The following is a 24,331-nucleotide window of genomic DNA, read 5'->3' as shown; positions in this document are numbered from 1 at the left end:
TGAAAGGAGGGAGGAGCACTCAGCGCCAGTCATCGCTGTGCTATTTCTCGAGGGCGTAATTTACTTTTTTCCTTGCATTCCAGGTATTGTACATTTATGTCACTTGTTGTAATACATTTGCCCATTTCCCATAGTTAGTGTTAGAGTAAATTATATTGTTAACTTGTTATTTTTCAGAGATAGGCTACCGAAAATTCTTGAGACTCGATCTTCATAACTGGCCACTGCACCTGCAGTGACCATACACATACACTATTAATACAGTGTACATGTGCAAAGCCAGTGCAGTCTATCATACACGTAACGCCACGGTCCACGGAGGTACCGGTATCCCGGTACAGTGTAGTATAAACGAGTTACAGTGCAGTAGATTCGGTTGCATGCATACAGTTGGTTGTGTACATAGATGCACAAAGTAGCAATCCCACGGCATATTAGAACCTATGGCTATAGTAGGTGCACGGTATCATCATTATTAAACTCCATTAACTCCAGACAGTGAATTACAGGGTCGTAAAGTGCACAATTGCCGATCTAGTTTAGTTTGATGTGAGGATTAGGGGGCATTCTCATGAAAAATTATCCCGCTTTTTTGATATTCAGTGTCGAGTGTGCGCACGCACTTGCGTGGCGTGTAAAGTGAATGGAGGTGATGTGACACATGCAATATTAAAACAGATACTGAGCTAAGTGAATAAGTGAGGTAATTTTTCACGATTAAGGTGATTAGGGTTAGGGCCATGTTTGTGGGTAGAATTTATGTTTGGCGTAGCATGCAGTTTTGTATTTCTTGGCAGCACTTGTCGCAGCTCAATCCCACGTTGTCAAAGATAATATAGCCAACTGTCAATAGCATAGGCCTAGCGCCTCAAAATAGATATTCATCAGTATCATTTCCATTAGACTAGGCTGTAGAATCACCATCATTTGATGAAGCTTGTTGGCTCAATATTGAACCTGTCTTTCGGACTTATGAATGTAAACAGCGAGGTGTCCTGTGCAGAATTTGATTGTTTATTTTGGCCTTGTTTTATCATTTAATGATCTGCTCCATCACATCCCCTGAGACTGAAAATGAAAAGCATTCTATTTGATTTCTACATTGACCAAATGTGTACAGTAGATGTTTGCATACAATTGTGTACATATATGCACAGAGAATCTGTTCGTCTTAGCAGCATCTTGTTATTGTCATAACAAAGCCGTGTGTGTGTCTGTCTGTCTGTACATATGAACCTATGACATCATGTTTACATATTTTATTTTATTTTTTTTTAAGTGAATGAAAAGCCACCATGTCTGATTCCAAGTACTTCACCACCACCAAGAAGGGTGAGATATACGAGTTGAAGGCCGACCTCAACAGCGACAAGAAAGAGAAGAAGAAGGAGGCGGTGAAGAAGGTCATCGCCAGCATGACCGTTGGCAAGGATGTCAGGTGAGGACCACAACATTTGGGAGAAGCATCTTCGATTTTCAGAGATTTTTAGAGGAGACCTCCAGATGATTTTCAAGTTTCTACATTTGAACAACTATAAATTAGTTACAGTATACTAAGGACAGAGTTTCAGAATTTGTAATTGGGATGAAGAATATGAATATTTTCAAAATTTATAGCAAATTGCAATGAACAAGGATGATGACATGGCAGGGTCACCATAAGAATGCACGAGTTGGGGCTCAAGGAAGCAGAACAACAGAAGAAGGCATGCATTGATTATACACAGGTGAACTCGCAACCAAGCAGTATTGTAATGTAATTACACTGCTACATTTCTGAAATATGTGAGCCTCCTATGTCATCCTTGTTCAGTGTAATTTGTTTAAGGTTTGTCAAAGTATTGTTTCTCTGCTCAAGAGCCACAATAAATTCCACAAATCTATTAACATGTAACTGTTGATTTATGTACTACATGATGTTAAATTATGAAAATCATCTGGATTTCCCCTTTAAGTTGTTTTTGGTGTTTTCAAGTTTAGAAAAAAAAAATTGTGTGATAATTTTTGTTGTTATATGTACATAATGCTGTATTTTAATTTAATATTTTTTTCTTTATTAATGCACTTAGAAACGTCAGTATTATAAAGCGCTATCATGCAGTGTTATTTATCAGTAGTATTAATACTTTTGTGCTATGATCCATCAACAAGTTTTTGTTTGAAAATGGAAGCAGTACCGTAAATTTACAAGTGCTTTCTCTGAATCCCAACAGTGATATGTCTAGAAAAATGCTGTTTGTGAATGCAGACTGCTTGTGGAATACTGTATACTCCCTGTACATGTATTTTGGGAGGTTTATATTTTTGTGACTTTTGCGAGTTGGGTGCTATTTGCGAATTTCAAACCACTCAAAATTAGCAACTCTGACCCTGACATGATGTGATGTGCTTGCATACATTACTACACTCCATGATAATGGATTTAACCACTCACCAACCAATTATCAGGAAATCCCGATTTGTGAAATTAAGACTCACTAAATATATGGTTTTTACAGTTTCAAACAAACTAAAGGCTATACATTTTGTGTCACTGGTAGTATGTCTGTTAGCCCCTAAATTAGAGTAGGTCTGCATAATATGATGAGATGAGGCTATATTTCTTTTCAGTTGATGTAAAACAAATGTGCCTGCAATTACATATCCAAATACGAATAATCTCCCTTTCTGACAATATGCTAATTGTATCAGAGAATTACTTCAGACAGGTATGCATACAAATTTACATCTATGATCAACATAAAGTTATTTGGAGAAGTACCAATCAAATGTGTATGATATTTGTGTGCTGATGCAGTGCACAAAAAGGGGCATTCTCAGGTTGGTTTAAACCACTACTCCAATGAATGGTCAACTGAGCCAAGACAGGCTGTTTTAACCATGCACTCTGACACAGCTGTAGAGGGGGTGTGATTTTTCTCTGAAGTGGAGAGTGTGGAAGGAAGTCTTGGACATGGTTCATTCTATCAGTCACTATAAACTTCTTCAGTGTCACATGCAACAGTGTGGATGGCATTTTAGAAGATTTAGACATGAGGAGGACCGCTTTGACTTGTATGATTCGCCTTTCACAACAGCTCGCTGTTCCCCGATGTGGTCAACTGCATGCAGACAGACAACCTGGAGCTCAAGAAGTTGGTTTACCTGTACCTGATGAACTATGCCAAGAGCCAGCCAGATATGGCCATCATGGCTGTCAATACATTTGTGAAGGTGAGTGGTCAGCAGTCACTTGTTTTTAACTGACAAAGAAAAATCATAGCAAATATCAGTGCCATCTTGTGTCATTTTTATCATGTCATGACGGGTAAGTATTTCTTCCTTCTTGTGAAAGTGGGTATCTGCAATTGATCAAAAGGACAGAGTGATGTGATATTGATATTGGTATCTACAATTCGATGGCATTTGATGGGTTGTCAACTAAAGCATAGATTACAAAGCATCAACTTTTGACATGTCAAAACTTGACAAATTGTTTGCAGTTAGTGTACCATTATGGCAGAAAACAAATGGCAGGGCTTTTTGCAATGCTCTAAAGAGACTGGAAAAGCACTGAATTTTGTTGGATTCAGTTCTCAAATGCTTGAATGCTTTCTGTGTCATCAGATCTATCATTATCTGTCATATCTGAGCAAGGATTGACAGTGATTTGAACGAAAATACCTTTTAGCGTGACATAGCTTGAAAGGCAGAAGGTATTACCTATTAGATATTTCTTTTAAAAATTGACTTATTACCTTCACTTTGAAGAACTTTAATATTTTCTGCCTTATTTTGACATCATCGCAGTATGTGTTGTATTAATTTTGTAGTTTTATTTCATCCAATCTGTGTGAAGAAAACTCAGCAATATGCTTACTTATTCCATTAAATTGCTTATCTATGAATTCAAACATTCAACAGCATGTTCACTGGACTTTTTGCTTTTAGCTGTCAATTCTGCAGGGTTTCTAGATTATGCAAGTGCCCTGCTGGTCCACAATACAGCCAACCTTGCTCAAGTTGATTCCAAGGGGAACTGAGAAAATCCTCCAACTTACATGACTTTCGACTTACACTGTACGCCACAGAATTTACATATGTTTCTATCTACCAGAGTAGACTATTTCACTAACTTCTAAAGGCAGTTTTTGACTAAGGCAAGGTTGACTTTTCAATGAGTATTCACATGCCATATGCTTACTTATTCCATTAGCTTATTTATCAATGTTATGTCAAACATTCAAAAGTGTGCTTTTACAGACTTTTTGCACTTACCATCAATTCTGCCCTCCTGGTCCACAATACCACAAGTACAAAAGTCACTTTGCATAATACAAAATCTCACTTCACAGGATTGCGAAGACACCAACCCTCTGATCAGGGCCCTGGCTGTCCGCACCATGGGCTGCATCCGGGTGGATAAGATCACCGAGTACCTCTGCGAGCCGCTCCGCAAGTGTCTGAAGGACGAGGACCCCTACGTGCAGAAGACGGCAGCTGTCTGCGTGGCCAAGCTCTACGACATCAACCCTCAGCTGGTGGAGGACCAGGGCTTCATTGACCAGCTGCGGGACCTGCTGACCGCCTCGAACCCTATGGTCAGTAGATGGCTGTCAAAGAGTGATGGTTTAAGGGCTTGCTATTTTGTTTCATTTGTTTTGACTGCGTTTCTCTATGCTTTGATTGTCATTTTCCTGTGCCCTGGGAATATTGCTCTCTTTTATATTCAAATAGGAATTTTATTTGTTTCACTTTCCTATGCTTGAGAAATGAAGTGAAGAAATTATTCGTTGGTTTCATTTTCCTGTGCTCAAGGACTAATGACGTTTCTTTCATTAATTACAATTGAGAAAAAAGTATATCTTGCACATGCATGAAATAATTCATATTGTATACTTACAATGAATTTTAAGTGGACTGTCGCATGTTTACTTCTTTATTTGTGTCACCATGTTACATTTGTGATGGAAGCCCATTTAATGGTAATTATGACAATCCAGTTATCATATGACAAATTTACTTACTGCTAATGCATAACTATTTCCATTTACATTGTCTTTACAGTTGGTAGAGTGATTACAGTGGTCCAAGGCTAATGTGTATACCACATTTCCAAATCTTATTTTCATTCAGAGAGTAGAATGATTTAAAGGGGATGGCTAGTAACTGATCAGGGGGAATGCTGGGGGATGATTGTTCCAATCCTTATGGGATTCATTTAAGAGTACATTATCTATTGTGTGAAAATTATTTGCTTCAGAATGGTCTCATATTCAAGTAATGTGCAGATCAATGTTTCCAGGTTAGCATGCCTGTACAGTGACGGGGCAATTGTTAACGGCCCGTTAACAATCGCCCCGACACTGTACAGTTACTAGCCATCCCCTTTAATGATGATCCAACTCGTCTTTCACTTTTGAATGACCAAGGTCTTGAATGCCATGAAATTCCTCATTCTCTTTTTTTTTCAAACACAATCAAGAAAATAGAAGCAGAGGTTCTTTCCAATACAATTTACTGCAATGATAGCTGACTAAATCCCAAAAGAGTGGTTCAGTTTAAGATTTCTGTGCTGATGCAATTGAAATTTTGCTGCATTTCTTTTTTTATTTTCACCCACCTCCTGTAATCAGGTTGTTGCCAATGCTGTGGCTGCTCTGTCTGAGATCAACGATGCCTCTCCGACAGGAAGTACTCTCTTTGACCTCAACACACAGACCATCAACAAGCTCCTTACAGCTCTCAATGAGTGCACTGAGTAAGAACAACTGGTTTCATTCATAAGCTGATTATGTCATGGCCTTGCAAGTCTTCCATTGATCTACTCTCAAATCTTCGCTAAATGTCCTCGTCTGATGCAAAATAAAAAAAAAAACAAACAAAATACCTTGTTCCCTTTGCAAATTCATATTTACTGTTTTGCAATGATGGGGCAATAATGACTTTAATACATGGGGAGGTGGTTGTAGATCAAAAACTATCAAGAAGTAACATTATCACTTCCCAGTGCTTTGGAGGGGACTCCCCGTGTTCTGTGTTTGTTCAAATATTAACTTGTAACCACTCGGAGGCCACACTAAATAAGCCCAAACTAGAGATATCGATTGTAATACAATCCTCAATATTGAAAGGTCTTCATCCATGATTCTCCTTCGTCTTCCAGATGGGGACAAATCTTTATCCTGGACTCCCTCGCCAACTACACCCCCAAAGATGAGCGTGACGCGCAGAGCATCTGCGAGCGTGTCACCCCCCGCCTCGCCCATGCCAACGCAGCTGTTGTTCTGTCTGCCGTCAAGGTAGGAATCCTGTGGAGAATATGTTGTGACAGCTAAATCTTGTATATATGCCATATATTCAGCCATATAATTTTCCTCGGATTGGGACTTACCGAAAGTTTCCGAGTGGTTGAATTTACAATCTTGGACTACAGTAATGGATGGAGAAATGTACGCTTCCATGATCACATTCATGACGAGATCTGAGTTAATAATTTTGCGTGTTGTTAAATTCATGAATAACACCCAACTCACAAAATTTGCAAAAATAACAACCTTTTGAAATATATGGTGTATACAGTACATCATTTTATTTTTTTTTGTAAGCACACACACACTCATACCCATATGTGCCCACCGGAGACTTATCAAGCAATGAGACTTATGTCTGTAGGTAGGCTCTTGCCCAGAAATGTCACAATTACTCTGTCCCTAAAAGTGTGATGTCCACCATCATGGCAGCCACACTCTGCAGTGCACTTACATCCACTACCATCATCCCATTACCTCAAGTGTGACTTTCCCGATTTTCCCGCCTCTGCCTCGCAGGTCCTCATGAAGTTCATGGAAATAATGGAGCCTGCGGGAGACTACATCTCCACCCTGACTAAGAAGCTGGCCCCGCCCCTCGTCACCCTCCTCTCGGCGGAACCGGAGGTGCAGTACGTGGCCCTCCGCAACATTAACCTCATCGTGCAGAAGAGGTGAGAAGAGAAGGGGTGCAGCGAGGGGGAGAGCTGTCACATGTGGTGTGTTATAATTGGTGGGGGGAGGGGTAGGGCTGTCACATGTGGTGTGTTATGATTGGTGGGGGAGGGGTAGGGCTGTTACATGTGGTGTGTTATGATTGTGGGGGGAGGGGTAGGGCTGTCACATGTGGTGTGTTATGATTGGTGGGGGGAGGGGTAGGGCTGTCACATGTGGTGTGTTATGATTGGTGGGGGAGGGGTAGGGCTGTCACATGTGGTGTGTTATGATTGATGGGGGGAGGGGTAGGGCTGTCACATGTGGTGTGTTATGATTGGTGGGGGAGGGGTAGGACTGTCACATGTGGTGTGTTATGATTGGTGGGGGAGGGGTAGGGCTGTCACATGTGGTGTGTTATGATTGGTGGGGGAGGGGTAGGGCTGTCACATGTGGTGTGTTATGATTGGTGGGGGAGGGGTAGGGCTGTCACATGTGGTGTGTTATGATTGGTGGGGGAGGTGTAGGGCTGTCACATGTGGTGTGTTATGATTGGTGGGGGGAGGGGTAGGGCTGTCACATGTGGTGTGTTATGATTGGTGGGGGAGGGGTAGGGCTGTCACATGTGGTGTGTTATGATTGGTGGGGGAGGGGTAGGGCTGTCACATGTGGTGTGTTATGATTGGTGGGGGAGGGGTAGGGCTGTCACATGTGGTGTGTTATGATTGGTGGGGGAGGGGTAGGGCTGTCACATGTGGTGTGTTATGATTGGTGGGGGGAGGGGTAGGGCTGTCACATGTGGTGTGTTATGATTGGTGGGGGAGGGGTAGGGCTGTCACATGTGGTGTGTTATGATTGGTGGGGGAGGGGTAGGGCTGTCACATGTGGTGTGTTATGATTGGTGGGGGGAGGGGTAGGGCTGTCACGCGTGGTGTTTTATAATTGGTGGGGGGAGGGGTAGGGCTGTCACATGTGTGTTATGATTGGTGGGGGAGGGGTAGGGCTGTCACACGTGGTGTGTTATGGAAAATGTGATCGATTCAATTGAAATCAGATTTCAGAAGCCACTTTGTGTTATAAGGTTGTTGCATGCATAGTTGCAATAGTATATGTTACACACTCCACAGCATCAAGAATGATTCTGTATCACATACAGTCAAACCTGCTCTAGCGACAACCTGTGTATATTGACCACCTGCCCTCAGCGATCACATCAAAATCCCTCACACAGAAAACCTGTAGTTAAGGGCATGTGTATGATAGCCAACTGCCTAAGGCAACCAGTGACCACAGATTTGGTTTCTGCCGGACAACTGACAGCTGTGTACAAAGGCCATCAGCTGTGTACTGCGCTGCCTGACCAGCTTACTTATTGCTTTATTGGCCATCATGTTAGACTTGTCTACCGCAAAATCAACAGATGATTATTTGAAGGAGCAGTCAGAATGATTAAAACGCAAATGACTGGGAATAGTTTCCCTTGAAATCAAATAGTAATTTGGTCGATGGTCTTATATTTTGAACAAAATGGTTTACTGTAAAATGTGGAAATTTTTTCTCATTTCGCGCAACCAGAAATTAGTGTGAAAATAAAAGCACGCAAACATTTCTGCTTGCCATATGTTCCAGTACTTGATGTCTTGATTCCGCGGAATTAAAAACCCTAAAAAATCTTCTTAACCCTAAAAAGGCCGGGGGGGGGGGGGGGGGGGGGGGGGTTGAATCAACCCCCCCTGAACATTTTTCGCGACTACTCCGCCATGCAAAATTTTTTGACCGCGCCGTTTGCTGACTTTTTACTTTCAAGTCTCGCGCATCTTTTGACACCATTTTCGCGAAAATCGCGCATACCGTTACGATGCTGCATAACGTTTTATACATACCTGTCAGACCGAAAATGGCTCAAAAACGTGATTTTGTGTATAAAGTCTATGCAAATGGAGTTTTCACTTCTTATTCTTAAACATATGATTATTTTCACTTTCATAGGCTGAAACTAATTAATTTTAGCATAATTACGCTGGAAATAGGTTCTGTCATAAATTTTGCGGAAAAAAAATGATAAAACAAAAGGTCGAAAAAACAAAGAAATACATAAGAAATTCATAAAACAATAAAATACATAAATTGATTTTGATACCAAATTTTTTTTCAAGTACATTGTTAGGAATGCTACAAAGAATGTTTTCACCAAAAATTAGGATTCTAGGAGCTTTAATTTCTGATTTAGAGCAAAATGTATGATTTTACGCATATATTACCATAATTAATTATTATGACAAAAATTTCCATTTCTTTTTGTATAGCTTTGTAGATTACGCCGCAGGTAATGCACGTGCCAAATTTCATGGCGATTGCGCGATCGACGGCCAAGATCTCAGGGGGGGTTGAATCAACCCCTCCCCGGCCACAGAACACCCAAAAAAGCCCGGCCTGGTTAGGGTTGAACGGTCGAGCGTGAAAGATTAGTCACACGAAAATATCCACTTTTACAGAATTGCATCAAGCCTGCCAGCAACAACCACCTTTCTATAATGACCACATTTCATGTGTCCCTTAAACAGTTGTTGTACGTAGACGGGTTCTACTGTATGTTGAATGCGAACTATGAAACTGTTTGTTTTTCCTTGTGGACCTCCAGGCCAGACATCCTCAAACATGAGATGAAGGTCTTCTTCGTCAAGTACAATGACCCCATCTACGTCAAGCTGGAGAAGCTAGACATCATGATCCGGCTTGCTTCACAGGGCAACATCGCCCAGGTCCTGGCCGAGCTCAAGGAGTACGCCACTGAGGTCGACGTGGACTTCGTGCGAAAGTCTGTCAGAGCCATTGGACGTTGCGCCATCAAGGTTGAGGTAAAAATCCTTTGACTTCTTCTGTATGCATCTATCAGATCGTGATCTGTGAAATAGTCCTGTATGGGTCCAAGGATGGTGGAGGTGTCAATTCTTCGAAGTGGATTTGATCTCAAAGGATAAGTACTTGGACAGAAGTTTGCTCCAACTGAAAGTTGCAAGAAAGCAGCAGATATTTGAAATACTCGGGTACCTACCGTATTAACAAAAATATATGGTAACAATGTCAAAAAGGAATGTGACTATAACCAAATCCTTTGACTCAGAGTCCTATGAGGACAGTGACAAAATTCTGCAGGTCATATGACTGCGGTGTTGCTTGCATGAGACTCTTTGATTCTGTTGTACTTGAAGGGGTTACAAATTTATCTTCACTGAGGAGAAACTTTCATTCTTTTTGAAACCAGAGAACAAAGAGTCTCTTGTCATACAGACTGGCAGAAAGTTTGACTTCTATTGGCCAAGTACTAGTATGATGTGTTGACTGTGACCACATTGGATGCTTTCAAATCAAAACAGGAAAACCCCATCAACCTATTTCTCCACCAACAAAGCCCACTTCTCATGCCCAAAATGCTCACTTCTCAGGCGTTTCCTCTCTTCTGACCTCTCCCAGCAATCTGCAGAGCGCTGCGTCAGCACCCTGCTGGACCTCATCCAGACCAAGGTCAACTACGTGGTGCAGGAGGCTATCGTGGTCATCAAGGACATCTTCCGCAAGTACCCTAACAAGTACGAGAGCATCATCGCCACCCTCTGCGAGAACCTGGACTCCCTGGACGAGCCCGAAGCCAGGTGTGTTTCCCTCTCTTGTTCAATTGCAAGCCAACGTTTTCAAAACACTGTGAAACCAGAAATATTGCCGCCATAAAACTAAAGCTGATGGCCTTTTCCACGTCATGACACTTTCATGAATTGGCACTAGCATTCACTGCATTGTTTACACAAAAGCTTTCGCATTCATTTTACTGTCACGAATCTGTTGGAAATTCGAGAAAGTTTCATGCATGCAAAAATTTCTGGTTTTGCAGTGATTCTTGGTACAGGAGACTTCAGTAGACCCTATTCCACCGCAGAGGAAGCCATGTCCACACTGCCTGTGATGATGTGACATTAATGATTATGATGCCCATCAATGTTGTGGGTAGCTTATCAATTTTGTGTAAATTAATAAGTAGACATATCATGCTCATTCATACACTCAAACATGCGTATTATAAATGTATGTTGTGGACTATTTATAAAACCATTTGTGTATGTAATATCTTTCTCAACATTTGCTTGGGAGATACTGTATTTTTTTTTTTTTTTTGGGGGGGGGATTCTGGGAGTCGGGTGCTACATGTATTCGCGAATTAAATCAATATTAATAACTCTGAGCTTGACATTAATGTGATGTGCAGGTGTACATGTCTCCTGTCACTACTGTACTCCACTATCACAAATTAAACACTCACAAAATTGTAAGGAAGTCCTGATTTACAAGAAATTGGACTTGCTAAATAAATGGCACAGACAGTCTTTCATACATCTTATGCATCGTGTAATAATAACCCTGATTGATGCACCGAATATGTAGATTTGTCTTTCCTGCTTCCTTTCTTTTTCTTTTTTTTTTTGGGGGGGGGGACGGTGGGGCCAGTTCTCATGTACTTTTCATCTGTTGATGGAGGGGAAGGGCTGTTACTGTTGTATTATGTAACCAAAATGTTGATCTTCATGGCATGCGTAGGGCGTCCATGATCTGGATCCTTGGGGAGTACGCCGAGCGCATCGACAACGCCGAGGAGCTCCTAGAGAGCTTTGTGGAGGGTTTCCATGATGAGAACACCCAGGTCCAGCTGCAGCTCCTGACCTCCATCGTCAAACTGTTCCTCAAGCGACCCCAGGACACCCAGGAGCTTGTCCAAACCGTCCTCAGTCTGGCCACGCAGGTGGGATCCCGGTCCTTATTTTGGTCTGTAGCATGGCATTGGTCCAGACCTTAGACTGTCAGAAAAGAGTTTTCATGTGCCTGCAGAACTTCAATTTTTGCTCCAAAATGTACACTTACATTTTGTACAGCATTATTTTTTATACATACATGTATGTATGTATGTATAAGAAATAAATGAAATAATGCTGTATTAAAATGTTTTCATTTGGGTAATGACAAAAGTGCAATATATAAGCCAAAAAGGAATGCTTAAATTACTACAATCTCAGAGCATACCTGATCCTAGTTGCTATGTAATTATTCATTCTGGATGATCAATAATCAACAAATTGGACCACAGCAGTATCCACCAATCTTCTGCACCAGAGTGAATCTCATGCAGCTTATTGGATAAAAACGATTGCTAGGGCATGAGCGATCATCACATAACATTCTACCTGCCTACTTCTGAATGGGGAGGGTGCTCTGTGAGTTCTTTTGGATGTTTTACTGCTGTACGTAGATTTTTCTCAACTCTCATCGACTCAAGAGCATTTGGCTCAGAATTCCTCATAGTAATCAAGAGTACCTGTGTTGAAATATTTTTTCTTTCTTCCTCTTATTTTGGTATACTCCAGTGATATTTGCACAATCATGTAAACAACTGAAATGCATTCTGTGTTACCAAAGGGAGTGTGTGTTTGTTTGCTTGAGAGGTTCATTCAATCAATATTGAAAAGAGTATTGTTGTGTCCATGTTATTTGCACAATAAAATCTTAACACCTTTTACGGAGAAATGAGTCTTATATACTTATGTTACAGCAGGATGCATTGAAGCACTCTAACACAAGTTTTGACTGATAATCGGAATGAATGTGAACAAGACAAACTGCCTAGAATGAGACATTGTTCTAGAGTGTGGAAACAAGATGAAGATTAAAATGTTTGGAGTGTGTAAACATTTTCATGCACGATGCAATATCTGTGTGAAGTTTAGAGCAATACCCGTATCAAGATAATTACCCTCTTCCTAAATATTTGTTCATGAAAAGGTTAAAGTGAAGATGAGAGTTATGGTTAGGGGAAAGGTGAAGATAATTGCCAAGGAGGTAATTGCCCTAGAACCGTATTTGTAATGCATTCTTTCAATATTTGTTTGCTGCCACCAATCCTTCACAGGAGTGCGACAACCCCGACCTGCGAGACCGTGGCTACATCTACTGGCGCCTGCTGTCCACGGACCCCGCGGCGGCCAAGGACGTGGTGCTGGCCGAGAAGCCGCTCATCTCCGAGGAGACGGACCTGATCGAGCCCACGCTGCTGGACGAGCTGATCTGCTACATCGGCAGCCTGGCGTCTGTCTACCACAAGCCGCCCAGCGCCTTCGTGGAGGGCCGCACCGCCGCCCGGCGATTCCTACCCACACGTGCTCCGGGGTGAGTGAATGTTTCTTGCTCGTTGAGGTCGAAGCCGCCTCCTGCCAGTTCCCTCTCCCCAGCATTTGAAGTTGCTGATGTGTCGCTATCTTTGCCCGACAGTTGATTGTATGTCATGCCTCATCGCGAAAGCCACACAATGTCGGGAAAATGGGTTTTCTTGTTTTCGGCAGATATGAATTCTCCAGATTCTAAGCTGTTCATTGATATATAATTGGCCTACTTCATTGCAAGAAAAATATTAAAACAACAAAATTAATCATTAGAAAATTGGAAAGGTTACTTTTCCAAAGTCAGCTTTATGCCCATGTTTCTTCATTTTGTGATCTAAGACTTTTTACAGGTAATGTGATGACGCACCACTTATGTTCAGCATCTGATAGAAATTTACGTATAAAGCTGCCTCCCTTTGGTCGATCCCTTGGTTTCTTTAGTAAGAAGCGACTATTGGTAGTAGTCTGGTACATAAGCAAAGTTTTCCAAGTTGTCCCTGTTTCATGTAACAGGTATAATCAGAGACAGAATATAAAAAGAAGAGTGAAGAAAATTGCAAGTTGTTGCATGCATGCCTATGAACATTACTCAGTTTGTTTACATTATTTATTACCTCCGCCAATGGAGGAGGTTATGTTTTCGTTACCGTTGGTTTGTGTGTTCGTTCGTTCGTTAGTTAGTTTGTCCGTGTGCAAAATAACTCAAAAAGTAGGTGATGGATTGGGTTGAAACTTCCAGGAAAGGTTGAGAATGACAAAAGTAACAAACGATTAACTTTTGGTAATGATCTGATAATTTTTGGGGAATTTATGAACGATTTTTGATGTTTTGGCAGGTAGGGTCAATGAACTTGGGAGTTCAGGCTGCGCGTATTTGAGGTTTGCATGCGCGCACTAAAGTGCGTGCTCTTGTTTCTGCTGGGGCGAGGCGCGCCGTGTAGCTGAGGGCTTATGACGTAACAAAGGCTTCTATATTGGGAAATCAGTCGACTTTCTGGGAGGCATTTCATGAAGCACTTTGTCTGACAACTTTGTCAGACAAATTTGCTCCCAGCCAATCAGATGCAAGGATTTCAGTAGCTTGTAACAGTTTGTCAGAAAAATATCCGACCAAAATGCTTCATGAAATTCCCCCCAGCACCGATGTTATGTGTACGTATGTACGTGTGTACGTGTACGTGTGTACGTGTGTACGTATCTCTATGGAAGAACAAGATCAGTGTAGTGTTGGAAATACGTTGCATGCTTGGCGGAGGTCTGCGCTCTCAGAGTGCTTTTCTAGTTATTAATGCCATGGGTTATGAATTCACCCAACATTATGATTTAAATTGTGTCTGGAGTGATGAGAGGGAAGAGGTTAGTGGAAAATATTTCATGACGAACGTTGCGTGCTCGCTCTACAGAAGCTCCGGTTCAACGTCGCCGGAGAACGAGCAGCAGCCAACACCCATCCAACAGACCACTGTCATTCCCGCGATGCAACAGCCAGGAGGAGGCGGCGACCTCATCGGCGACCTCCTCAGCATCGACCTCGGTGACACAGGCATGATGTCATCCGCTAATGTTCCCGCCCAGCAGGAAAGCCAGGGGGCGCTAGACCTGCTCGGCGACGGCATGGAAAGCTTAGTAAGTGGCTGCACGGCCTCCCATGTGGTTGCCCCCAAACCACGCTCACACCTGGTTCCAACCCAAGCTATATCAAAAGACTGTGATATAATTACTTCGGTACCCTATGGCATTCGGTAAATTCCCCCCTCCCAACTTTCAGAGACTTTACTGAAAAATTCAACAACCCACTTTCATAGGTGTACATTTCGCAAAGTGTTTTAAGCTGATACAATAGGGATTAGTGAAAGTGCATAACCCATTCACTCTCTGGCTGTTTGATTTCATATATCTCTGTGGTGTAGCTTTGTAATAACTGCTTGTGAGATTGTACTCCCACTTGAATGATTGATGGCACAGCAAATTCCTTATATTTATCCTTACTTGGACTGGGAATCTTAAAACAAACTGCACCAACAAATATGCTAGCTACTTTCATACAGAAGAAGATACTCATCATTAAGATAGACACAAATGTAACTTGAACTGTTTGTTGACCCATCAAATCACTTTTGTTTTAATGATTGTTTTTATTTCAGTGTTTGATTAATAATTGTTCATTCTTATTTTATTGCAAGTATTTTATAAGGTACAAAAGATTTTTTCTTTCATTTGAGCTCTAGATTAAGTCATATATCCCATCATCGATTTTGATTGCAGACTCAAAACCCTCTAGATTGCTAAATTCATAACATTTTCTTAAATTGGCAACTCATTTTAAAAGATGTCAGTTAAGTTCCTTTGCTAAAATCAACAAATTTGTGTATTCCTTCCCTGAATTTGTACAGAACCAATTCATCTTTATTTCTCCAATATGGGATATGCTGTTTAGTACAGGTTTGCTGGAAAAATTTCCCCTGGACTTGATTCAAGTTAGTGCTGCTCAAAAGAACTTGGTATTTATTCTTTTGTTTCCTGCATTCATATCACATCCATGTATTTCATGTGTCTGTGTCACTACAATTGTATCTCCTGTTCACCTGACCATTAATGTTTGTTGAGTGGTATTATTCAGATTGTGCTCTAAACTTTTTACTCATCATATGCTTGTTTTGCTGACATCTTTTCATGTACCTTTTCTTCAACTTTCTTCTATTCATCTCCCAAAGATTATAGGCACCAGCACTCCTACGGCTGCTGCAGGTCCGCCTCCAGGGGGCGCCAGCATGGCTGCCTTGGGCGACATCTTTGGTCTCGCAGGAAGCACGAGTAGCGGAATAACTCTTACCAAGCAAGTAAGTATGATTTTGATTCCCGTATGCAGCCTTAGAAATCTGAGCATCATTAACATTTATTATTATCGTCTTAATTACAGTGATAAAAGTTACAACAACAGATATTGTTGTTACTTTTATGACTATTCATTATTGTTGTTATTATTGTGATATTATTATTATTGTATTATTATTATTATTATTGTTGTTGTTGTTGTTGTTGTTGTTGTTGATGATGTTGTTATCATAATCATTATCAATTTTACTGGTATCAATGAAATTATGTGAAAAGGTATTAATATCAGTATTAGCATTTTAAGGTTTCGTAGGGAGCTTTGATGTAATTGTTGAATTTATGGTATGTCGTAGTTGTCATCTTGATCATCATCATCATCATCATCATCTTCATCTTCTACAAATGACAGGAATGGCTACCAGCAAGTAAAGGGAAAGGCATGGAAATCACAGGCACATTCAGCCGGAGACAGGGCCAGCCCTTCATGGACATGACATTCCAGAACCGAGCCATGCAGCAGATGGCTGGCTTTGCCATTCAGTTCAACAAAAACAGGTGAGGCAATTTTTAGCGCACTCAGGTATCACAAGATGTTTCTAAGGGTGCGTTCGAATGCTCTCCTAAAGCGAACCGTATCGTACCGTTCCCGCACCAGAGGAGCGCTCGAATGCTCCTAAAGTGTGCCGTACCGTACTGTACCGAGCCAAAAGTGGACCACTTCCCGATGTGCTCCAAAAAGCGTACCAGAAGCGTACCAAAAGTTCGCTGTAAAGCATGCGCGTATCATGTGCATATGTCACAATGCAAAGACATCATTCTCTTTGTTGGGGACAGCTGTAAGTAGTTCAAGTGCCAGGTGAATGACATTCTTGCTACAAAAATGTGTGACCTTTTCTGAAAATAACTTGTGAGGTATGCTCTCTCAGAGGAGTGCTCTAACGCTCCAAAACTGGCACATTTCGGTATGGTATGCTTTTTGGTCGCTTTAGAGCGCTCGAACGCACCCTTACATATGATTTGTGTCCAGGATTAGGCCATTTGCTCAGTCTATAATGTTCTCATATTGGCTCAGCAGAAGCATTACAGTGAATCATGCTCATGTTGTATTGATATGTCAATGATCGGGTTCTTTTAGAAGCGTGCATACGTAGTTGTGTGAGAAGCATGGCTCAGTGGCCAGTTCTGATTAAAGCATCGCTGTCTATTATGCCAACAGTTGCAAGTCTATCATTGTGAAGTTAAAGCGTGATGGGATGTTATTCTTTACTATGAGGCATTTAAAGTGGGGATCAACCCCCGAACATTTATTTGAATTCAGTGCAAGCAGAAGTATTAGAATGCATCAGTAAAGTTTTGAGGGAAAGTGGAAAGTCTTTTCAAAAGTTAATGAGATTTGGTTATTAAAATCCATATGATGTTATTGCGGAATATGAAAGCTACAACAATCCTGATGTCACAGAAAAGGAATGATATAAGCCATATGAAAAGAAAAATATTCTCCCTGCCTTCTGAAGGAGATTAAAGTGCTCCTCCATTATACTAAAAAGTGAACACAGGTGACCCTGCATCACAAAACGAACAAAAAGTCGCCAGACATGGAATTTTAGTTGAGAGCATATTCTGAAAGAGCAGACTCTAAGCTTTAAAATGATGTATAACTCAATTCAAATAGACTCCCCTAACCTATCTAAATACTGGAAAGAAAGCACACACTCTCTAACAGTAAGAACTTAGAAAATTGGCTCTGAAGCACTGGGTCTATTCAAGTGCTTAATCTTTGCCGATCCATGCTAGCTGCGCGATGAATGGGAAAAAAACAGGATGTAAACCACTGGAGTAACAACAATGAAGGGATTATCAGATAAAGCTTAAATTGAGCATGCCTTATCAACACATTCTGTCCATGATTAAGACCAACTTTCAAAGCAGTAGCATCATCCTTTCTAAAGTTATTAGAGGTGAAAGTGAAGAATGTGTACAGGGTTTTTTTGAGAAATGAAAAGGGAACTCTAAAGACACACCTAACCACACTACATGTATTCTAGAAAAAGTGTTCGAGATAAACTGCTAAAAACCGATGTTCCTGTTCGTTTTATGATACCAAATTCTAGCATAATGTAGAAGACTTGCTCTTTCAGAAAGTATGAAAAAGTTAAGACTGGCTAGATTGACCCATTTCACCACATTGACACAAAATCAGTGCATGCGACTTTTTGTTTTGTGATGTATGGTCACATATGGGAAATCCTCTTATATACAATTTTTTTGTGTGTGTCTTTGTACTACTGTGACGTCAGAAATTGTTGTAGTCTTCTTATCCAGCCGTGAGAGCTATTGATTTAACCAGTATTTTAAACATTCGTAACCACGGAATGCATTGTCCTATTTGCCTCAGACTCCACTGATGTCTTCTTGTAATATTTTTGCACACACTAAATCCGCATATACATTTTGGGTTATTTCCTTGTAACTGATTTTGTGCGAAGCTCTTCACTTGCCATTCTCTTTCATCAGCATTCAGTATTTTTAATCCACCTCAACTTAAAGTTAATAAGCTCACTCGGATGTAGCAGTGTGCCTCAGTCCAACAGGAAGGCCAAGGTTTCACAATAGGGATTAGGGGGATTAGGTAATCTCTAGGCACGGATGGTGAGTTTCCAAGCATCTGTGCTGTTCGGCAAAGAAAGCATTCCAGCGTGCGTGCCTGTTGGTAAACACAGCACAATAACACATCATCCATTTTTCTGGAATTGATAATGAGTGAGTTTGTGAGTGGTTGTTATTTCTCCCTTCTGCACCTCACATGCATGTTAATTAAAATGATTTTCTCTATTCCTGGTACTTTTCTGCCTTTCCAGCTTTGGGCTGACACCAAACACGGCCCTCACGATTCCCAGCCCGCTGAATCCCAACCAGTCCATCGACACCACCCTGCAGCTCAACTCCATGGGTGCCGTGCAGAAGATGAGCCCCCTGATGAACCTGCAGGTGGCCATCAAGAACAACATTGATGTCTTCTACTTCAGCTGCATCGTTCCCATCAACATCCTCTTTGTGGAAGATGGTCAGATGGGTAAGCCAACCTGCCCCCTCCCCGCACCACAACCACCACAAACACAACCACCTCTCACCACCATGACCAAAACCACTACCACCACTGCTACCATTACTAGCACCACCAATATTACCGCAACCTCAACCATCTCATCACTATGACTACTACACTGCTACCACTAGCCCTCCGTCTGCACTGTCACCACAACCACTGCCACAACTACCACCACCACATCTACCACACTAGAACCACCTCACCACCACCACTACCACCTCCACTACACCACACAACTACCGTCACTCCTATCACCACCGAGCTCTTTGTTCTGTTCTCAAATACAAATTTTCATTTCCACCATCACATATTCTTTCAAAAACAATAACACAAAAATCAATGTAATACACATTGTACAAACTTTCTGTAGTACTGAATATATTCAATTCAATTCAATTCAAATTAAACTTTATTTCATTTTTAGAAAAGAACATAAACATTTCACTTTCATTGGTAACAGAGAATAAGAGAATAAGGTATAAACATACAGTACTCTTGGAAGAGTACAGCTCAATAATTTGTACTTCAGAAAGCTCAGGTGCCCGCAAAAAAAGTTTGATGTCAAGTTTTATTGACATCATTTATTTTGTTCATGAAAAGTTAAGCAAACTATCATGCCAAATGATTTAGCCCTAATTTATATTCTTCCTTCAGAGAAACAAACATTGTAACTTAATTGGCATAATTGCAAAAGTTTTATTTCTCAGACATGCCCAATCAAACTGTGTATACCTATTTCATCACTTTCCTTCTTCACCCCAATATCTTTCTGTTCGTCTGGAAGACTGTAAATGTGTTGTTATTGTGTTTGCTATGTTTACCATTCAGAGAGGAAAGTGTTCCTGGCAACGTGGAAAGACATCCCTCCCAGCAATGAAGTGCAACATCAAATTCCGAACGTCAACACGAACTCAGGTGAGTGGTTACATTGTGGTTTAAAACATATGAGTGACTTGGCAATTGCTGCATGTGCTTCATGCATTGAACAATGCCGGTATTGATCGAGTTGTTGCGCAGTATGTCAGTAGCATGCATAGGCCTTCTTCAAGCAAGATTTTCACTATTGAGTGCATTACTATGACTGAATGGTGGGTGAATGTAGCGGTGGCCATGAGTGAATGACAGGCATGACTGCAAAGCGAAAAAGCGTGATGAATTATCAGCTCGGCTGCAGCTCCGTGTGGGTTTTGTGGCCGCCATAGACAGTTTAAAGTCTACCACGGGAGTCAAAATTGGTGGCTGCTGGCCATGTTAGACAGGTGGCCACTATACACAGCGTCTATAATATGACTTTTCTCTTGGGGAGATTTTCAGTGGCTGCATACGGCAGGTGGCCGCTAAGACAGGTTTGACTGTATTTGTCATCAGTGCATAGGTTTTGTTTTGTCTTCTCGCTTTTGTCAAGTTCAATAAATATACTGCTGATGTCTTGTATTTTGTTGTGATTGTTTGAGTGCATTGAACCTACTTGGAAAGGTGCTATATAAATATTGGTTATTTTCTATCAGTATTATCATGGTAGCACACAAACTCATTTTTTCTACTGGTTCAACCTGTCTGCTGGACCAATAGATATCCAGTTTGTCCATTTTTCACTGGTTCATTCCTGAAAAGGTTACTTGTGCGACACTGATTTTTACTGGTCGTGGACCGTCGGACCAGTGCCGGTGTGCAGCATTGGTATTACTATTATTAATCAGTAGGCAGGCTGGGCATGATGTGATTTGTAAAGCTAATGGGCACTCCCCCTGTTTGTTGGTTATGTGTGCGCTGCAGACGGCGCCCAGGCCAAACTCCAGCAGAACAACATCTTCACGGTGGCCAAGCGGACAGTGGACGGCCAAGACATGCTGTACCAGTCCATCAAGCTGACCAATGGCATCTGGGTCCTGGCCGAACTGAAGATGGTGCCAGGCAATCCCCTCGTGCAGGTAAGCCTTCTACTACTGTAAAACACAATATATTCGCGGCGTTAAATTTATCGCAAATTGGAGCCGACGGCCTTTCTCGCAGCATGAAATTTTCGCGACTTGCCCCTGGCATCCAATGCATATTGTGTAGGCAAGAACTTTCGCGTGCATTTTAATTTTGCGAATGTTGCCACTTGTGAAATTTGCGAAATTAAAATGCACGCGAACATTCCTCGTTTTACAGTATGTCCCGCTGTGTCCACTACTACAGCGAACTCCCTTTAAAACGAAGTCTTCAGGATCAGCAGTTTTCTTTCATTACAGTGCACTCCCGTTATAACGAACACGGTTATAACGAAATTCCGGTTACAATGAAATGAAAAGTCAGGCCGCAGCATTATGTGCTCTTTGTTTTTTATTGTTTATTTGTTCGGTTATAACGAAATTTTGATATAACAAAAGAATACTGCCGGTCCTGAGGACTTCGTTATTACGGGAGTCCACTGTATATCAAAATTTCGCTATAAGCGAATAGATAAACAATAAAAAACAAAGAGCAGGTAATGTTGAGGCCTGAATTTTCATTTCATTGAACCAGAATTTTGTTATAACTGTGTTCATTATTATAACAGGAGTGCACTGTATAAGATCCTGCCCCAGTGGTAACGATATCTCTCAGTTTTCCGAGCAAAAGAGCTGAAACATCTTCCTGAAGTATGATCCTCAAGTGTAAATGTGGAAGAGGTGGTGATCATGCCGTTGGGCAAGGTTGATGGTTGCTGCGGCAAGCAACCATGATGTATTGCTCTGAACATTAAAGTTTGAACAATTCCCTATTTTTAATTTGTTTTGTTTTGTTTTGTTTTTCCCTTTAAAAAAAAAGTTGAGACAGAACCAGTCTTTGTAACCCTCATGTAACCACTATGGGGGAGAAGAGGGGAGGGAGGGTGTGGTCTAGGAGGTTTGATTTAAAGGGATTGTACAGTATTGGTGGAGATGAAATTTGGGCTTCTAACTTTTTGCGGGATACCAAGAAAACACTTATGATATAGTACAGAACATACCATTTTAACCCGTTGAGGACGAGTCCCGAGTATACTCGGGCAGGTGTCTATGGGAAATGCGTGTTGTAGCAAAATCAATCTGTCCTCAACGGGTTAACAGGAATTCAAAGTTTATTAGATGAAAATCAGGTTTGGAATGACTGAAACATCCAAAAACAAAGTAAAACAAAGCGATCGTGATAAAGTATGGGTCCCACACTATAAGAATCGCTCTTTTTTGGATATCTCAGCCATTTCAAAACCAATTTTTATCTAGTAAACGTTGAATTCCTCACAGAATTACATGCTCTTTCATATTTCATAAGAGGTTTCTCATTATCTCACAAAAAAAAATGTTGGAAACCTAAGAATTAGGTTTCAACCAAAACTATACAATCCCTTTAAGATAAAGAGTTACCATTGCAGTTTGGTAGGAATTGATGAATGTTTCCATCTTCATGGGTAATGATTGTTGCATTTTGCTGCAGATATCGTACACATTGAGTATAGCCCATGTTCTCACATGCACAAACCTTTCCCCCCTCTCTCTCTCTCTCTCTCGCTCTCATGTTTCATCTGTCCAGCTTGCCATCAAGACCAGGGCGTTGGACGTGGTGCCGGACGTCCAGGAAGCGTACACAAGGATCCTGGCCAATTAGCGACTTTATGTGATGTGGTGATTGGTTACTCTGTTGTATTGTTTCTATCATTTTTTATGGGGGGGGGGGGGGGCGATGAATCATGAATACAAAATGTTTTCCACATTGGATCCCTTGTCATGTAAGACATCAGTGGGTGTACCCCAAGGTGGCAACATACAGGTGTTGGAAAACACATACCACGCTTTATCATTTGCTAGACTTTGTAGCATTCATCTTTGCTGGATCATATGGTTTACATATACGTGTAATTGATATTCCCCTATACCCTCGCCTCCTTCTAGAAGTAATGTTTGTATGAATCTTGTAAAAAATATTTTGTTTTTCATATACATATCATCAGGCCTACTTAGACCACAGACTCTTCCTCAAAGCAGTGACCCCCCAAGATCCTGTTTTTTAAAGTGTTGTTTGTTTGGGTAATTCAGCGTGTGTTGGCAGCTAAGGACTTTTATCACCTCCCTGTTGATAAGAAACGTTATCTGTTCCAAAGCAGTGTGTGTGCCTGCAGAAAGATCCGCTCTGCAGTGTGTTGTGGTCCTGTGGTCCCTTTCTGCTGGCAGTGTTACCTACAACACGTAGGTACCAGGCCAGCACTACGCTGTGTTGAAAATACTTGGGCCAAGACAACAATGTTAACAGTATTGTTGTTGTTGTTGTGAGCTTAAGACAAGGCTCGCCTACCCCTCCTTTTTTTTTTATAGATGTCTACAATGCGTGAAATTTGACTCCATGGAAGACTTAACACTGCCGCCAATTCTCAATCCACAGCCATATCATGTTGCATTTTCTCAGTATGTTCAGATTGGTTAATAATCAAGTGTTGTTGCAGTCCATACAGACCTCTGTACAACTGTAATTCTCAGAGAGCATGCATAACTTCAAACAGGTGAAATGTCTTTTTTTGCTCTTTATTTATTTTTTTTATAAAAGGTGATAGTAATACCTTAATTAGAGTGATGTCCCTTCATCAATGAAGCTCAGTGCATGAAGTCCATATGAACACCCACAAGTGGTAATAGACCACAGGGCAGAATTTGTGGTCAGTTTTATGAAGCTGATCTGTTTGGTCAGAGTCATACGCATTTCTACAAATTGTGCCTTGCGTAATCCAGTGATATATGGTCTGGTACAACCTTACGCCAGTCGGGCCACTTAAAAGAGGCAAACTTATTGACTGTGCTAGTCATGTGCCGCCGCCCCCCCCCCCCCCCCCCCCACACACACACACACATGCACACACACTCAAATGATAGAACAGCAAAAGAAATGATGGGGAGGAAAAAAGGGTGGGAAAATTCCCATCAGTGTATTAAAGGTACAAAACGCCTAACAATTATGTGGCATTTACCTGCCAAATTTAGTGAAGTATGCAAATTACATCACTGCTGGAAAAGGGAATTTTCCAGCACAGTGCTGGATTTGCATGGTTTTTTTGTGTGTCAGTGCTAGTCTTGTTTCAAGGCTTGTCTGTGAACCAGGTGAATTGTTCCCCGCTTTATCCAGCGATTGTCAGCACTTCTGTGAGCTACATCAGCACATGACTCGTACAAATCATAATGGAATCAATGCAGCACACAGGCATGTAATGACTGGATTGCACCATTTCTTGACTGGTGCCTGAACCA

The 24,331-nt window shown here is 41.3% G+C and overlaps 1 protein-coding gene across 1 annotated transcript; it reads left to right on the top strand.

Annotated features, from left to right (window-relative positions):
- Positions 1-23,880, top strand: LOC139732840 (AP-1 complex subunit beta-1-like). Its single transcript, XM_071643681.1, has 18 exons — positions 1-83; positions 1,280-1,438; positions 3,078-3,213; positions 4,335-4,580; positions 5,616-5,740; positions 6,146-6,281; positions 6,810-6,964; positions 9,586-9,802; positions 10,419-10,597; positions 11,535-11,736; positions 12,898-13,154; positions 14,551-14,773; positions 15,862-15,987; positions 16,392-16,537; positions 18,841-19,055; positions 19,920-20,006; positions 20,868-21,022; positions 22,629-23,880. The coding sequence occupies exons 2-18, from the start codon at positions 1,296-1,298 to the stop codon at positions 22,701-22,703; spliced, it is 2,823 nt and encodes a 940-aa protein (XP_071499782.1). The 5' UTR covers positions 1-83; positions 1,280-1,295; the 3' UTR covers positions 22,704-23,880.
- The last annotated feature ends 451 nt before the right edge of the window (positions 23,881-24,331 follow it).

Source organism: Diadema antillarum, unplaced genomic scaffold (assembly GCF_040938485.1).
Source record: "Diadema antillarum isolate AM-2024a unplaced genomic scaffold, OU_Dant_1.0 seq00000454_RagTag, whole genome shotgun sequence".
Taxonomy (NCBI): domain Eukaryota; kingdom Metazoa; phylum Echinodermata; class Echinoidea; order Diadematoida; family Diadematidae; genus Diadema; species Diadema antillarum.
This window is presented reverse-complemented; position numbering and strand designations above follow the sequence as displayed.